The sequence below is a fragment of the Erinaceus europaeus genome, chromosome X, assembly GCF_950295315.1.
Source record: "Erinaceus europaeus chromosome X, mEriEur2.1, whole genome shotgun sequence".
In the NCBI taxonomy this organism is placed as follows: domain Eukaryota; kingdom Metazoa; phylum Chordata; class Mammalia; order Eulipotyphla; family Erinaceidae; genus Erinaceus; species Erinaceus europaeus.
This window is the reverse complement of record NC_080185.1, coordinates 121,197,563-121,215,324: the sequence shown is the minus strand read 5'-3', so window position 1 is coordinate 121,215,324 and position 17,762 is coordinate 121,197,563. Positions and strand designations below refer to the sequence as shown.

Below are 17,762 nucleotides of genomic sequence, written 5' to 3'. Positions count from 1 at the left end.
AGTGCACATGGCACAAAGCTCAAGGACCCCCATAGGGATTTGAGCCCCCAGTTCCCCACGTGCAGGGGGTAGCTTCACAGGAGGTGAAGCAGGTCTGCAGGTGTCTATCTCTCTCCCCCCTCTGTCTTCCCTTCTTCTCTCCATTTCTCTGTCCTAGCCAACAATAACCACAGCAGCGATAAACAAGGGCAACAAAAGGAGAAAAAAATGGCCTCCAGGAGCAGTGGATTCACAGTGCAGGCACCGAGCTCCAGGAATAACCCTGGATGTGCAAAAAAAAAAAAAAAAAAAAGGTTGTAAAAAGCATGTCAATATCAATATCAGTTCTTAGAGATTTGTGGGAGCAGAGAGAGAAATGCTTGTCTAAATCTAGAGAATTAATCACACAGTCTGAAATACTTTTTACTTTTAATTTTTTATATTTATTTTCCCTTTTGTTGCCCTTATTGTTTTTTTTAATTGTTGTTGTAGTTATTATTGTTGTTATTGATGCTGTTGTTGTTGTTGGATAGGACAGAGAGAAATGGAGAAAGGAGGGGAAGACAGAGGGGGGAGAGAAAGAGACACCTGCAGACCTGCTTCACCACCTGTGAAGCGACTCCCCTGCAGGTGGGGAGCCAGAGGCTGGAACCTGGATCCTTCCACAGGTCCTTGTGCTTTGCCCCACCTGCGCTTAACCTGCTGCACTACCGCCCGACTCCCCATGCAATTCATTTTTAAAAGATTTCCTTGACTTTATTATTTGAGCCTGGATAATCAAAACAGCAGTCATTTTAAAAATACAAAGCTTTACTTTAGACCTTTCTTCATCTAAATCTTTATTAATCATTATTTATAAATGTCATCTTTCAAAAGTCTGCAATTTTCCCATCATAAGTGATCTAATATCTGAGTTTGTTACTTTACCTTCCTGATAAATAATACATATGTGTATACACACACACACACACACACACACACATCTATATCTATATCTATATACCTCTTGTAAACAATCTTCAGGTCTCGCCATTCAAGAAAGCTGCACATTTTAGGTTTCCGAGCTAGAACGGTTTGAACAAGTTCTCTTGTGATCTTCTTCTTCTCTTTGTCTGATAATGGGACATACCATTTTTGCAGTCGTAGCTTTCCCTGCCGACTAAAAAGCAGCATAAATTGCATCTGTTAAGATAAACAGAACCAAGATTAAATGGAATACTAGGATGCAATAAAGATGAAGATGTGTCAAAGGGAAGCCTGGAGGGGTGAAGGGTGGCGGGTGTTTAACAAATGATTTACAGCCATCAATATTCATGTGTCCGTTAAAATAGCAGATAATTCTTATAGAAACATCTTCCCACCAGATGCAAATCTCCTTCACCCCATCCAGTTTCTATTAAGTTTGGAAACATGTTAAAGGGGGGGGAGAGCAGGTGATAAGTTGATATTTATTTATTTATTTATTTATTTTTAGGAAAAAGATACTATTATCTCCCTGTGCTGTACAAAATTATATTCACCAAAAGACAACTGCTGACTAGTTCAGGTACATTTTAACCCGAGGCTCTTACAGGTCCAGGCGGAATTATTTGTTGACAGACTGTTATTGCTTAGAAAGCTCTCTGATTTACCTTAATATATTTTAAGCAAGAGAGCTTAAATACTATCCCTAGCCCATAAGTGCAAACGTTTAAATAAAAATCTGATTTTAAATATCTATTGCTTCATTTCTCTAAAAACCACAACATAAGTATGCACACCACAAAGTAAGCTGATATAATATTAGGAAATAGAAATCTTTTAAAAAGCCAAAACATGAGTCACACACACATTTAGATGTTACACCAAATATTTCATTTACGACCAAAAGCGGGCAAAAACACGATGGAGTGGATGCTGTATTCTAGTGTATTTTATATTTAAACTACTGGGCATCCGTTCAGTTGGAATCTGCAAGTCTGTTGATTAGTCTACATGTTCCATTTTTAAGTCAATCTTAGAGTGATTCAACTGGTCTTCTCAAGCGCCAACAGATCAGCATTGAGACCATTTAAAGATAGACTTCAGGCAGGATTTTTATTTCCTTTCAACTGCCCTCCCCAGCCGCCGCCCCCGTCGTGTTTGTTATTGCCAGTAAGATTCCAGCCTGACTTAACATTCACCACACCACCTCGGATTTGAATACCAGGGGGGAGGGGGGAGGGGGTGGGGGTAACTTATACAACCGATTCAAAAATAAAATGGGCCCTAAATGTCGCTAAGAAATCATTTCCCCCTTTTTCTTTTATGCAGTAACCCCAACAGGCACCAACAAGGAGCGCTGCGAATTGTACGATGCGGTGATTGAACTTTATTAAAGTTAAAATGGGCTCGGTTCACGCCACTTAAGACGCACACCGCTAAAGATGCTACCGGAGCGGCGGTCCTAGCTGACACCTCGGCGCTGGAAGGGGACCGCCCGGGAGCAGCACTGGCCGCCACTTCCTGCAAAGCCGTTAGCAGAACTTGGCGGGGAACAGCCCCGCATTCCAGGATCTTACTCATGGGGGTGAGGAGGGATGCTTTCCAAGGGAGTCTGGGCTCCAGGCTGCCTGTAGTAAGTGGGATCCTGCGACCCCCTCCCCAAACGTCCCACCGCCACTTTCCGGGACCAACAAACGAGTCGCTTTAAGAGCAATCCTGTGCGAGCATCGGACGCCGCCCGGGCGCAAGACGCCTGCATAACTCCCCTGGCTCCAACCCGGGGCTCTGGCTTTTGCCGCAAATCGCAGGGCACCTCGATTCCTCGAGCTGGGCAGAAAAACAATGGCTCGGCCGCGGGGCGGCTCGGGGCCAACGTCCCCCCGAGTCGGGCCGGCCGCGCAGTTCCCCAAACCCGGCGGGCAGCGGAGGCGCGGAGAGCGGAGAGCACAATGGCACCGCTGCCGCCCCACGTAGGGGCCCCAAGGGTCCCCCGGCCGCCACCACCCCGCACCCCCGATGCCAAAAGTCCCCGATGGCAAACTTCGGGTGATTCCCGGGCACAGTGTCGCCATGAGCTCTGGCACCCAGGCTCCGCATCCTCCGGCGCGGACGCATCAAGAAGTGAGTTTCGGGGCGCGGCGGACCGATCGGCCGGGCGCGGGGTGGGGTCGTCGGGGCGCGCCCTCCCTCTACCCCCCTCCCGGGCCTTGCTTGTCCCCTGGGACTCACGGCGGCCGCGGACCGCGGGGGCGGCTGGGCTCGGCCGGCAGCGGCGGCGGCGGCTGCTGCTGGGAAGCCCGCGTCTCGGGACTGAGCTGAGGAAGCCGTGTTGCTGTGGGAAGGGGAGCCGGTTGGCTGAGAAAAGAAGCTGGCTTGCGAGGGGAGGGCGATCGCGTAGACCCCGCCCTGGAGGCCGGCCGAGGGAGGAGCCCGGGCTGCGGTAAGCGGTTGGGGCGGGCTGGGCGGCGCGCGGGAAGCCGAAAGCACCGGCGGCGGCGGCGCGAGGGACAGCACCACCCGACGACGCTGATTGGCCACGTCTCTGCCGAGAGGGTGGTGCGGGCCGGAAGTTGGGCCACGTGACCCGGAAGCCGCTCGGGGGGGGGGCTGGCGCGCCTGCGTAGTGCCGCCTGAGTCTCCGCGATGCGGGTGGGGAGGTTTAACTCGACCTTTGGGTGGCGGGGCTCCCGGGGCTGCTGTACCTTCTTGTGCGCCCCACTCTACGGGTCGGAGATGGTGGGGGAACCGAGTTCAAGACCCACTCAGTTCCTATGCTTCCTAGGGAATGACCCGGGGAGGTGTGGTGCTGGAGAAGGGGAGAGGCGAAGGAGTGCTGCAACTCTGCAGAAACCCAGCGAGCGGTGTGCTGCAGCTTGTGCCCGCGCGGTGAGGGCCCTGGCCATCACTCTGCCTCACAGCTGCGGACCCTGACCCCTCCTCCCCTTCGCACTGCTTCAGCCCCGGTCACTTTTTGCCCTGTAACCGTGCCAGTGAGCCTCCTCGAGCTCGCTGCGCCCTGCCCATCCTTAGGGCTGCGTTCCGAGTTTCTGTCCGGTCTCAGCCGAAAAGCTCCACCAGCATCTCCTCTTAAAGATCCCGCTTCCTCCACACCGATCGCCCCTCCGCGCCCTCCCGCCTTCCAGTTTAGTCTTGCTGAAGGCTGGCGCTGCTTACCATGTTCTTCTCAAAAGATACAGGGAGTCTCTCCGTCAGCCCCTGTAAGAATGGACCCCCCCCCTTTGCACCCACGTGCCTGCTCGCCTCTTAAGCACATCTGGAACTGTGCCATTCGCTTCCCCATCTAGTCGCTACCTGGTGTATACACAACAAATAGATGCGAGTTGATTGGTAAGGACTATAAGACAAGCTTTATTAAAAGCCACTGTGTTTAGGCAGGCGTTGGGCCTGGCAAATAATGAATGTTTATTTGGTTATTCTTTTTTGAACGAAAGAATGGATGGATCGCGTGGTCGGACTCATTTTCCAGATGAGGAAAGGTGAGCCCCATGGGATTAAGTGACCTTGCTCAAACTGCAGTGCGTTTCTCCTGTGGAACGCTATTCATTACCCAGTCACCGGGGTTTTTACAAAGGAAGCTGGACAATTGTTTTTTGTCGAGCAGCGTTCTTTCTGCAGAGGCTCCCAAAGATAGTCGTCAGAATTGTATTGTGACCCGAAGTAAAAAAAAAAAAAAAAAAAATGTTAAATTTTCCATGAATCCAAATTTTAACCAATCTAAAGAAGTCCTTTATTAGGGATTGTGTTCTTCCTATGCATTTAAATGCCTAGAAAAACAAGATAGTGTAGAACAGGAATATGGGGACATTTATTTAATGCTCTTCCTTGGTGAGGTTAAAAAAAAGAAGAAGAAGAAGTAGAAGAAGAAGATGTCTAAGACCACCCTTTTAAAGCACCACTATGCTGCTTGGGAAGTGGCCTGTTAGCATATGATTAAAATACACTGGAATATTCAAGTAGTTCACCCAAAGTACAGGACTGACTTTCCACAGCATTTAGCCTTCCTTTTTCCCAAATATCTTTGGGTCTCCTCACCAATGATGCCCAAAGGGCACACGTTAATGTCTGGTTCCTCCTTTCCATACAAAACAGATGTCATTAGCCAGTCTCAGTGTGGCTCTGACACTAGGCAATAGAAACTCGCCCTCTGGATAACAATGCTGCTTTTCTCTTTCTGTACAACATGCATGTATCCTGAAGTAACCACGTCCAAGTTTGAGCTCATTGGTGATGCTCCAGACGTTGGTCTGTTTCTAAGGACAGGAGACTAGCTGATGACATATTGGCAGCCTTTGGTGTTCCTAGGCAAAAGTAAATAAATAAATAAATAAATAAAAGTGGGGGTTGGGGTAGGGGTATGAAGGGAAAAGAATTGTGGGAAATATAATTAGCAGCTGAAAGCAGCTATTACATAATCTTGGCTGCTTATTAATTTAGCAGAAGGGATGGCTTATTAAATTCTAATAGCAACAGCACAACTGCAAACAACCTAGCAATTAGCAGTGCAGGGCCCATTATTTTGTTAATATGTTCTCTTCTTTTGGCAAGTGTATAAGAAAAAAATTTATAGAAGCAGATGGTCTTTTTTTTCAGTAGATTATAGATGGTTTATTCCCCAGTCTTAGTATTAAGTGCTAATTGTGCTTCACGGTGAAAGACAAAAGGAGCACTGTCGCTGTCTTTGTGAGTAATTAACTGCTTGACTTTGATTCTCACAATTTCCAAATTATGGGCTTTGTTATATACATGTTTCTTCTCACCTAGTAGCTTCTGCATCTGTCATGTTAATAGGGTATCTTTTTAATCTTTTGCTTTTGTTATGTGGCCTTTTAAAATTCTAATTTCTTGCATATTAATAATCGCACAAAAACTATTAAAAATTTTTTTGTGATTCAGTAATGGCTTATAAGATTACAAGGGTATAGTTCTATACCACGTCCATCAACAGCACACACATTTTTTTAATGGAAAAGATCAGACTTTATACTTGATTCTCTTCACTTTTCCTTTCACAATCCAGAGGTTTTATCTTTTCTTTATACTTATCACGCCAGGGAATAGGTCTCTGCTGGTCAGGCCTCTCAGTTCTCACAAAGTGCTTCTCTGAGTGGAGGCCCCAGGTTGGTGCTTCGGTGAGGCCCCAGTATTGAGTTCTCTTTGGCTTCCTTTGTCTGATCATTTCCCTTTACTTGTTTCAGGATGCAGGAAGCTTAGACTGCTTAAGATGCTCAACAGACACATTAATTCTCTTGGCAAGGATGTTGCCTTTAACTTGTTTGTTTACAACAGGGCCAAGTCCATGCTGGGTGACACTGTAGACTCCTCTAGTTTTGCCATGGCAACATTTGTTCCTTTTTGAGCAGTGCTCAGTCACTTGATGTCGACAATATACCACTTTTCTTGTAGATTCGAATGTGTGTGGCCAAAGGAATAACTCCATGATTTCCAAAAGCCTAGAGAACATATAGCAGAGGCTTATCTACTGCACTGGTCATTTTGAAGAATTACTGGAAGGTAGCAGTTCCAGCTGAAAGGAAGGTACGTGTTTTTTAAAATTAAAAATAAAGGAAGAAATAAAGAAAAGTTCCTAGCTTTCATTTGTGTTAAGGGTTAAGATTTGAAGGTGTTTAAGGCATTTTACCTCCAAACAATAATATTTTGAGAAAATTTTTACATGATCTTATTAAGATTTTCAAAAATAGTTTGGGTTCCCTGTCAAGCGTGTGATGACCATATGCTGTTTGTTATCTCTTCTCCCTCTTAATATACCATTAAATGGAAAAAAAAAAAAGAAAAAAAAGAGTGTTTAAAGCTTGTCCCACTGGGACAGTAATAGAGGGGACCCCAGGGTACGCTGTAGACACATCATAAAACACTGATGATTTAAGGAAAACTTGGAAGTATGTTTATTTTGAGAATGTGGAGAAGTGAGAAGATGTTGAAATTATACTAAATTCATGTATGTTGACAGTAAAAATAAAAACTATCAAGAAGTAGAATTACTTGTGTATTCTTTAGAATACACAATTTGTGTATTCTTTCAGGAAGAAAGTTTCAGGAACAATGACTTTCTAGGGATGGAATCTTGAGGTAGGATGTAACAAAGGCCATTATTATACTTTATTTTGGTGCAGGTTGAAGATAATTTAAAAAGATTTTGATGATGTACATTTATATTTTTAAAAAGCCTTCAATTAGTGCTAGTAGTATATTATGGGCATATACAGGGTTCCCCTAAATTGTCTCTGTATTATTTAGAAAATTACTAAATAACAACACCTTTTAATGGATCACCATAAAAGTGCTGAATCACCATAGATGGCAGTATATATTTAAAAAATCTTATAGTCTGTGAATTGGTATCTCCAAAGATAAAGTTGTTCCAAGGGGAAACCTGGCCTAAAATAATGTGAATTTGTGAACTGAATCATTTCAGAATAGATAGAGCTGTCACTGCCAGAGTCCTCAACTATGAGCTAAAGAGAAATGTGGATCACATGCTCTTTCTTGAAGCCTGTTTCCATAGCTTTGAATAATAAGTAGGAAGATTACTCTCTCTTTTTTTTTTTTTTTTTAATATGTTAGAGCTTCAATTCCCCACCCAGGCGATTTTGCAGACTCCAGGGGACATTTCTGTATCTGGAGACATTTTAGTTTGTCACTGCAGTGTGTGTGTGTGTGGGTGTGGGTGTGTGTGTGTGTGATTTTGCTGCGATGTACAGGACAGCTCCCACGACAAATAATTATTCAGCTCCAAATGTCAATAGAGCCGAGGTTGAGAAGCCTCAAGTTAGTCATTGAAAAGGTCAATCTGCAGTAACTAAGATCTTTCATAGACATTTTGAAAAATAGAATATGCCGTCTCCATGGGCCTTCCTCTTTTAAAGGAGCTGGAAGTAATATTTGGGAAGTAAAACCCTCAACTGCTGAAGACTGGTTGTGTACATAAGGCAGTCAGTATTCTTTTTTTTAAAGATATTTATTCTCTTTTTTGTTTCCCTTGTTGTTTTATTGTTGTAGTTATTATTGTTCTTGATGTTATCGTTCTTGGATAGGACAGAGAGAAATGGAGAGAGGAGGGGAAGACAGAGAGGGGGAGAGAAAGATAGACACCTGCAGACCTGCTTCACCGCTTATGAAGCGACTCCCCTGCAGGTGGGGAGCCGGGGGCCTTAAGCTGGTCCTTGTGCCTTGCACCACGTGCGCTTAACCCGCTGCACTACTGCCCGACTCCCTTTAATTTTTTTTATTCCCTTTTGTTGCCTTTGTTGTTTTATTATTGTAGTTATTGGTGCTGTTGTTGTTGGATAGGACAGAGAGAAATGAAGAGAGCAGGGGAAGACAAAGAGGGGGAGAGAAAGACAGACACCTACAGACCTGCTTCACCGCTTGTGAAATGACTCCCCTGCCAGGTAGGGAGCCCGGGGCTTGAGACGGGATCCTTACAAGGTCCTTGTGCTTTGCGCCACATGCTCTTAACCCGATGCGCTACTGCCCGACTCCTGACAGTCAGTATTCTTAAACAGTATCTAGGATAAATTGTACAAAGGGATTATTTTTCTCCTGAGTGAACAGATACAAAGATGATGAAGAGACTGCTTCTATCCTAAGACTGTAGAACCATTTTCTCTTGATGACAGAGTATAGTCTTCTTCAGACAGACCTTGGATGGTCAGAGGAAAAGTCACTAGTCAAATATATGAATAGATTTTATTTGAAGAAATCCATAAAGATGCTTCTGAGAATCCGAGATTTCCAGTGACTAACACCTTTGGAAACTCTTTGCCCTCATGACCTCCGCGGGCTCTTAGCAATCTTTTCATTCTAGCAGTTTCCTATAGCATTCTTAGCTCACAGCAGTATCAGACAGAGAGTCAGTATGTTTTCAACAAAACCATTTCAAAATATATTCTTCTGACCTGATCCTTGAAGTGAGATACTGCAGCAGTAGTCTAACTCAACTCGTCGAGTTGTTTTATTCTCTAGGGGACTTGTGAGAACATAGATTGCTGGGCCATAACTCCAGAGCTTCTGAGTCAGCAGGCCTGAGTTGAGGCCTGAGAATCTGCATTTCTACCAAGATCCCAGATGTTGCTGCTGGTCCAGGGACCACACTTTGAGAGGCATGGCTCTATACCAGATAAATCTGTGATTCTAACCGAAAAGTTTGGAAAACCAGCAATTGTGATCATTTTATTATTTCTTTGTATTTTTTGTAATAGCCAGGACAGAAAGTGAGAGAGGGGAGAGGGATATACAGAGGGAGAGAGAATGATAAACCCAAGCAGACTTGCTTCACCACTTGCCGGGCTAGCGTGGGGGTGCCTCTTCCTGGGTGCGTACTCTCTGGGTTGGAGAGAGCTCGATCAGAGCCAGCCTGGGCTGCTACTCACTCAGTGATGCAAGGGGGGAGATGGCGTGCGAGGCAGTGCAATATCTTTATTGATCAGAGAGCCAAGGCTTTTAAAGGGCAGACCCGAAAGTGGCAAGTCCGAAACGGGAATGGCTAGGAAAGGGGCAGAGACAGGTAAAAGGGGGCTGGGGAGGTAGAAACTTCCTTAGCAATTGTTGCAAGGGTTTTAACTGGTAGGATTAATACCACCCTGCAGACAGGGAGGGTCTTGAGGGTAGAAAGAAGATAGATCAAAGGAATGGAATGGGTGGAGATCTTTCAGGCAAAAGAATGATTATGTAGATAGGCCATAGTATCAGGAATGCAGGGTGCTTTGTGAGCCCTGTGGAGCTCAAACACATCCTCACAACCACTCACAAAGCATCCCCCCACAGCAGGTGGGGAGTCAGGGCTCCAACCCTGGTCCTTGAGGATGGTAATGCGTACTTAAGGGGGTGGTCCATTGCTCAGTCCCCTGGGATAGCATTTTATGAAAGAAATGATGTACAGGCAACTTAACCTCTTCTTAGTACTAACCTCATTAAATCCGGTAACATTAGGAGGGTAATATTCCTAGCCCTATGAACATGAAACTAAATCTGTATGTACAGCCTGGAGTGGCATCTGACCCTTGTCTGGGCTCTACCAACAAACTTACTGTAGTAAGACTGAGTTAGGAATTCCAGTACATATGTGGTCAGAGAGGTGCCTCAGTGAGCAGAGCCCAGGACTTCGATGAGTGACACCCTGGGTTGCATTCCCTATACTACATATGTCCAAGCAAAGCAGTGGTCTGGTCTACCTGTCCCCACTCCAACCCACCCTCCCCCCAAAAATAAATGAACTATGCAAGAAAGAAAAAAAAAAGAATTAGAGCACCCAGAGAACCCCAAAGGTTGCATCATAAAAATTGGACGCCTATCTGATGAATCGCACTACTCTAAAAATATTTTTAACTGCTCATGGCAAATAGGAATCACCTCTGAAGTATTTTGTCAGCAGTTACAGACATGAGGGAGTGAATCGAGAGGGAACAGCTAGACAGAATCAATATCCCTGGATGAGGCAGGAAAGCACTACATGGTAATCAAGAGCCACCTTTTCTCATCCTTGGCACACGTCTCGCATATCTCTGGAGTGTGTGCCTCTCTCACTCACCCCTGCAGTCCTGTAACCCTGAGATCTGGTTGCTGCAGTGGGTGGAAGGGATTCCCAAGCATCTCACACAGGGAGGCCTTTTCCCTCTTTCCTTCCTCAGAGTGAAGAAGCTTTTGTCCCCTGGATGTTGACCCTCACGGTGAACTTGGGAGTCAGGTGTGGAGGGTAGCCAGTGTCTCTGTCAGCCTGGGCTCCTGAAATGATCCCAGGAGGCAGGAGCATGCAGACAGCTGCTACCATCTTCTTGCCTGACACCAATTGTGCTTTTGGTGAATAAGAAATTACTTTGAATTAAGCGACTGCATTTTCAGGCTTATCTGTTACAACTGCTAGCATTACTGCCCAATTCTTGCAAGCACTACACACTTGCTTACAAAGAAAAGACACCATGGTGATGGTGAGAACAGGTGAACTTTCAAGTGGCTAGCTCTTTTTCTCATTTCTAAGCCTGCTTTTGTGCTCCTTCATACATCTCCTTCCTGTTGAAATTTCAAGAGTTCTTAAACAATCTGGGTTCAAAATTTAAAACCACTCATTTATCAGTCAGGCAAAAAGACTGACTTGAGTGTTTTAATTTTATTTATAAAATGGAAATATTGACAAGACCATAGGATAAGAACGGTACAATTGCACAAAATTCCCACCAGAGTTCCGTATCCCCTCCCCTCCCTTGAAAGCTTTCCTGTTCTTTATCCTTCTGGGAGTATGGATGACCCAGGATCATTATGGAGTGCAGAAGGTGGAAGGTCTGACTTCTGTAATTGCTTCTTCTCCGCTGAACATGGGCATTGGCAGGTTGATCCATACTTCCAGCCTGTCTCTCTCTTTCCCTAGTGGGGCAGGGATCTGGGGAAGCGGGGCTCCAGGACATTGGTGAGGTCGTCTGCCCAGGGAAGTCAGGCTGGCATCATGGTAGCATCTGGAACCTGGTGGCTGAACAAGAGTTAAGATAGAAAGCAGAACAAATTGTTGACTACTCATGAACCTAAAGGCAAGAATATTGCAGATGAAGATTTGGGGTCTCTGTTTTGGAAAAAGATAGTAGGTCTATTTTAGGTATATTCCAAGGGGCCCATGACTATATTAGTTTTTGTCTGAGCCTGACAGCTAATATGCAGGTGGACCTAGGTTATTGTCTGGGGAGATGGTGTCATAGTTGGAAAAGGGACTAGAAAGCTGGATCAGGGAAGAGAGTAGCTCCCAAATATGGGAAAAGTCTATAAATAATGTTAATTGTAAATCCCATCAATTTGATCTGGGACCCATATTCAGCACAGGAGTCCGTGTAACCTCTGTATCCCTGTAGGTCTGAGCTCCATTCTGTGGTCACAGCTAGGAACATTCCAGACTGCACTAATTTCAGGACCCATCTTCCTTGGGTGGTAGAGTATGTTGTCCAACCTCCCTTCAAAAATTGGAGCAGTCCCTACCATTGTTGATCCACATTGAGGGCAAGGTCCTATAGTGGCCCACATAGGGGTCCATTATGTTGTTCCTGATGGAGATGACCAGTGACAGTGGAGAGAGGGATCTGTTAAAGGTTTTGGTCCATCATGTCTGTGCGGGAATTTCAGGACTCCCTGACTAGGGTCCCAGGTGATGGGATGGCTTGGTAGTGACTAAAGAGTCATCATTAGTGGTCTGGGAGGTGGTGCAGTGGCTAAGGCATTAGACTCTCAAGCATGAGGTCCTGAGTTCGATCCCCAGCAGCACATGTACTAGAGTGATGTCTGGTTCTTTCTCTCCTGTATTTCCAATAAATAAATAATCATTAAAAAAAGAGTTGTCATTAAAGTATGCCAGTCTCTTGCCTTTTTCACCGTTTGTAGTCCTTTGTCTGACAAGGTTAGCTCTGGAGTGATTGAGGGAAGTGAAATAGGAAGTAGGTGAGGAGGGTGTCTAGGTCTAAGTAGAAACTATTTGATTAGGTACTTTATGGTGTCTTTTTATTAATTTATTTGTTATTTAAGAAAGGATAAATTGGGAGTCGGGTGGTGGCGCAGTGGGTTAAGCGCACGTGGCGCAAAGCGCAGGGACTGGCGTAAGGATCCCGGTTCGAGCCCCCGGCTCTCCACCTGCAGGGGAGTCGCTTCACGGGTGGTGAAGCAGGTCTGCAGGTGTCTATCTTTCTCTCCCCTCTCTCTCTGTCTTCCCCTCCTCTCTCCATTTCTCTCTGTCCTATCCAACAACAAAGCAACGTCAACAATGGCAATAATAACCGCAACGAGGCTGCAACAACCAGGGCAACAAAAAGGGGGAAAAATGGCCTCCAGGAGCGGTGGATTCATGGTGCAGGCACCGAGCCCAGCAATAACCCTGGAGGAAAAAAAAAAAAAAAGAAAGAAAGAAAGGATAAATTAACAAAACCATAGGAGGGGTACAACTCCACACAATTCCCACCACCCAATCTCCATATCCCATCCCCTCCCCTGATAGCTTTCCCATTCTCTATCCCTCTGGAAGCATGGACCCAGGGTCGTTGTGGGTTGTAGAAGGTGGAAGGTCTGGCTTCTGTAATTGCTTCCCCGCTGAACATGGGCTTCCCCGCTGAACATGATGGAACTGGTTGGTCCATACTCCCAGTCTGCCTCTCTCTTTCCTTAGTAGGGTGGGTCTCTGGGGAAGCGGAGCTCCAGGACACATTGGTGGGGTCTTCAGTCCAGGGAAGCCTGGCCAGCATCCTGATGGTGTCTGGAACCTGGTGGCTGAAAAGAGAGTTAACATATGAAGCCAAACAAATTGTTGAGCAATCATGGACCCAAAAGTTGGAATAGTGGAGAGGAAGTGTTAGGGGGGTACTCACTGCAAACTCTAGTGTACTTCTGCTTTCAGGTATATATTTTGCAGTAGTTTATGGATACGTGTGAACATATGATCTCTCTCACAGAAACTGGTGTATATCTAGGTTTTGGGACTTTGTTAGAAAGTGAACCACCTGGGATGGAATTAAGAGAATACTATGAAAGGAAAGGTCTCACCCGAGTAATGAAGCTGAAGGGTTGTCATTCCACACATGAAGTCTCTGGACACAGTCTGAAGTGAAGCATGTTGAGGTGCCAATCGTTGCGTTGATTAGGTTGCGATCGGCAGATGCAATATTATTTGATATGGATTGGGAGAGGCATACGGGAAAGTGGACTCTATCCTAGGGTTCCAGGACTGGGGGAAGTAGAGGCTCTATAGTGGAGATGTGAGGTTCCTGCTGTCTTAGGGTTCCAAAAGACAATCGATAGTTAATGTTATCATCACATTATTTGGTAATTGGGTTAACTTTGAAAAGTCCTTTTGTTAGGGTTTGCTGTATAGTACCCAGTATCTTATATATAGTTGTGACATTGGTTGCTTCTGATCTACTTGGTCTAGGCTTTTTTGTGTGTGTGTGATTAAACTCTTTATTTATTTTATTTTATTTTTATTCAAGAAAGGATTAATCAACAAAACCATAGGGTAGGAGGGGTACAACTCCACACAATTCCCACCACCCAATCTCCATATCCCACCCCCTCCCCTGATGGCTTTCCCACTCTCTATCCCTCTGGGAGTATGGGCCCAGGGTCATTGTGGGTTGTAGAAGGTGGCAGGTCTGACTTCTATAATTGCTTCCCCACTGAACATGGGTGTTGACTGGTTGGTCCCTACTCCCAGTCTGCCTCTCTCTTTCCCTAGTAGGGTGGGTCTCTGGGGAAGCGGAGCTCCAGGACACATTGGTGGGGTCTTCAGTCCAGGGAAGCCTGGCCGGCATCCTGATGGTGTCTGGAACCTGGTGACTAAAAAGAGAGTTAACATACGAAGCCAAACAAATTGTTGAGCAATCATGGACCCAAAGGTTGGAATAGTGGAGAGGAATTGTTAGGGGGATACTCACTGCATACTCTAGTGTACTTCTGCTTTCAGGTATATATTTTGCAGTAGTTTATGGATACGTGTGAACATATGCTCTCTCTCACAGAAACTGGTGTATATCTAGGTTTTGGGACTTTGTTAGAAAGTGAACCTCCTGAGATGGAATTAGAGTATACTATGAAAGGAAAAGTCTCACCCGAGTAAGGAAGCTGAAGGGTTGTCATTCCACACGTGAAGTCTCTGGACACAGTCTGAAGTGAAGCATGTTGAGGTGGCAATCGTTGTGTTGATTAGGTTGTGATCGGCAGATGCAATATTATTTGATATGGATTGGGAGAGGCATATGGGAAAGTGGGCCCTATCCTAAGGTTCCAGGACTGGGGGAAGTAGAGGCTCTATAGTGGAGATGTGAGGTTCCTGCTGTCTTAGGGTTCCAAAAGACAATCGATAGTTAATGTTATCTTCACATTATTTGGTAATTGGGTTAACTTTGAAAAGTCCTTTTGTTAGGGTTTGCTGTACAGTACCCAGTATCTTGTATATAGCTGTGCTATTGGTTGCTTCTGATCTACTTGGTCTAGGCTTTTGAGAGAGTCTGCATATCAATTACACAGCCTATATATTAAAAAGATTCAGTCTGTGTTTTAAAAAACTTCGAGACATACAATTAATTTTTCCCCTCTCATATTAATTAACTAGTGATTTATATGTCTACATTTTGCTAGGAGTGTACATAAACACCATTCCCACCACCAAAAGACTGTGACCCATCCCTCCCACCCACTCCCACCCCCCACTGGCCCAGGAAGCTGCATGTCTACCCCTCACCACAGGGTTTTTACTTTGGTGCCCTACTTGGTCAGGTCCTGCTTTTAGTTTCCCTTTCAGATCTTCTTCCTCAACTTCTGTTGATGAGTGGGATCATCCCATACTCATCTTTATCTTTCTGACTTAGCTCACTTAACATAATTCCTTCTAGCTCTGTCCAAGATGGGTCAGAGAAGGTGGGTTCATTGTTCTTGATAGCTGCATAGTGGTCTAGGCTTTTGAGAGAGTCCACATATCAAATACACAGCCTATATCATAAAAAGACTCAGTCTGTGTTTTAAAAACTTTTGAGACATACAATTAAGTTTCCCCCTATCATATTAATTAACTAGTGATTTATATGACTACACTTTACTAGGAGTATACATAAACACCATTCCCACCACCAAAAGACTGTGACCCATCCCTCCCACCCACTACCACCCCCACCGGCCCATGAAGCTGCATGTCTACCCCTCACCGCAGGGCTTTTACTTTGGTGCCCTACTTTCAATTTAGTCAAGTCCTGCTTTTAGTTTCCCTTTCAGATCTTCTTTCTCAACTTCTGTTGATGAGTGGGATCATCCTATACTCATCTTTATCTTTCTGACTTAGCTCACTTAACATAATTCCTTCTAGCTCTGCCCAAGATGGGTCAGAGAAGGTGGGTTCATTGTTCTTGATAGCTATATAGTATTCCATTGTGTATATATACCACAGCTTTCTCAGCCACTCATCTGTTGTTGGGCACCTGGGTTGCTTCCAGGTTTTAGCTATTATGAATTGTGCTGCTATGAACATAGGAGTACACACCTCTTTTTGGTTGGGTGTTATGGAGTCCTTGGGGTATAACCCCAGGAGAGGAATTACTGGATCATATGGAAGGTCCATGTCTAGCCTTGTGAGAGTTTTCCAGACTGCTCTCCACAGAGGCTGTACCAATTTACATTCCCACCAGCAATGTAAAAGGGTTCCTCTGTCCCCACAGCCTCTCCAGCATTTGTTGCTACTGTCCTTTTTGATGTATGCCATTCTTACAGGAGTGAGGTGGTATCTCAGTGTTGTCTTAATTTGCATTTCTCTGACAATCAGTGACCTAGAGCAGTTTTTCATATGTTTGTTAGCCTTTTGGATCTCCTCTGAGATGAATGTTTGTTCATATCCTCTGCCCATTTTTGGATGGGGTCATTTGCTTTTTTGGTGCTAAATTTGCTGAGCTCTTTATATATTTTGGTGATTAGTTTCTTGTCTGATGTATGGCATGTGAAGATCTTCTCCCATTCTGTGAGGGGTCTCTCTGTTTGTTTAATAGTTTCTTTGGATGTGCAGAAGCTTTTCAATTTGATGTAGTCCCATTGGTTTGTTTCTGCTTTAGTCTTTCTTGCAATTGGGTTTATTTCATCAAAGATATCCTTGAGTTGTAGGTGGGAAAGTGTTTTACCAATGTTTTCCTCTAAGTATTTGATTGTTTCTGGTCTAACATCCAGGTCTTTGATCCATTTGGAGTTGATTTTAGTTTCTGGTGAGATAAAGTGGTTCAATTTCATTCTTCTGCATGTTACAACCCAGTTTTCCCAGCACCATTTATTGAAGAGAGCCTCCTTCTTCCATTTAATGCTTTGGGCCCCCTTATCAAAGATTAGATGTCCATAGGTGTGGGGATTTTATGGTGTCTTTTTAGGTCTTTCTACTTGCTTGCTGCATTTATTGACTCACTGCAAACTATTGTGTACTTTTTGCTTTAAGGTATGTATTTTCCCCTGTCACATGTGCCCTGTCTCATGGGCCCTGATCTATATCTTAGGTTTTGAGGCTTTGTTAAGGAGTACACCACCCGGGAGTCGGGCTGTAGCGCAGCGGGTTAAGCACAGGTGGTGCAAAGCACAAGGACCGGCATAAGGATCCCGGTTCGAACTCCGGCTCCCCACCTGCAGGGGAGTTGTTTCACAGGCGGTGAAACAGGTCTGCAGGTGTCTATCTTTCTCTCCTCCTCTCTGTCTTCCCCTCCTCTCTCCATTTCTCTCTGTCCTATCCAACAACGACAACGACAATAATAACTACAACAATAAAACAACAAGGGCAACAAAAGGGAATAACTAAATAAAATAAATATTAAAAAAAAGAAAAAGAAGAAGAAGAAGTACACCACCCAAAGTGGAATTAAGGAGTCCTATGAGCTAGGAAAGGTCTCACCAGAGCAATGAAGCTGGAGGGTTGATATTCCTTTCCTGACGTCTCTGGACGTAGTCCGAAGTGAAACATGCTGAGGTGGTACTGGTTGCATGGTGAGAACAGGTGAACTTTCAAGTGGATAGCCTTTTCTCATTTCTAAGCTTTCTTATGTGCTCCTTCATACATCTTCCTGTTGAAATTTCAAGAGTTCTTAATCAGAATTTAAAGCTACTCATCTGTCAACCAGGCAAAAAGACTGACTTGAGTTTTTTTTTTTTTTTTTTTTTTTAACATTCCTTTGGGGAGTCAGGCGGTAGCACAGCAGGTTAAGCGCACATGGTGCAAAGTGCAGGGACCAGCGTAAGGACCCTGGTTCTTGCCCCCAGTTCCCCCCTGCAGTGGAAGTAACTTCACAGGCGGTGATGCAGGT

The 17,762-nt window shown here is 44.9% G+C and overlaps 1 protein-coding gene and 1 long non-coding RNA gene across 8 annotated transcripts in view; one reads left to right on the top strand and one right to left on the bottom strand.

The window, feature by feature from the left end:
* AP1S2 (adaptor related protein complex 1 subunit sigma 2) overlaps nucleotides 1–3,381 on the bottom strand; it is a 42,625-nt gene extending 39,244 nt beyond the window's left edge. For 4 of the 7 annotated variants that reach the window (XR_009547507.1, XR_009547508.1, XM_016195093.2 and 1 more), the window contains exons 1-2: nucleotides 3,172–3,291; nucleotides 983–1,161 (exon numbers count right to left, since the gene is read on the bottom strand). Coding sequence is in view for 5 of the 7 variants with exons in the window: in XM_016195093.2 (XP_016050579.1) it covers nucleotides 983–1,161 (179 nt within the window). In the remaining 2 variants the exon portion in view is untranslated. Of the gene's footprint in view, nucleotides 1–982; nucleotides 1,162–3,171 lie in introns of all 7 variants that reach the window. The other 3 variants (XM_007538646.2, XM_007538648.3, XM_060183018.1) reach the window with 2 other exon arrangements.
* A 166-nt stretch (nucleotides 3,382–3,547) lies between these two features.
* Nucleotides 3,548–17,762, top strand: part of LOC132535797 (uncharacterized) — a 92,625-nt gene continuing 78,410 nt past the window's right edge. Inside the window, exons 1-4 of the long non-coding RNA XR_009547509.1 lie at nucleotides 3,548–4,290; nucleotides 4,395–4,439; nucleotides 6,367–6,498; nucleotides 10,611–10,779. This is a non-coding gene — a long non-coding RNA (uncharacterized LOC132535797). The remainder of the gene's footprint in view (nucleotides 4,291–4,394; nucleotides 4,440–6,366; nucleotides 6,499–10,610; nucleotides 10,780–17,762) is intronic.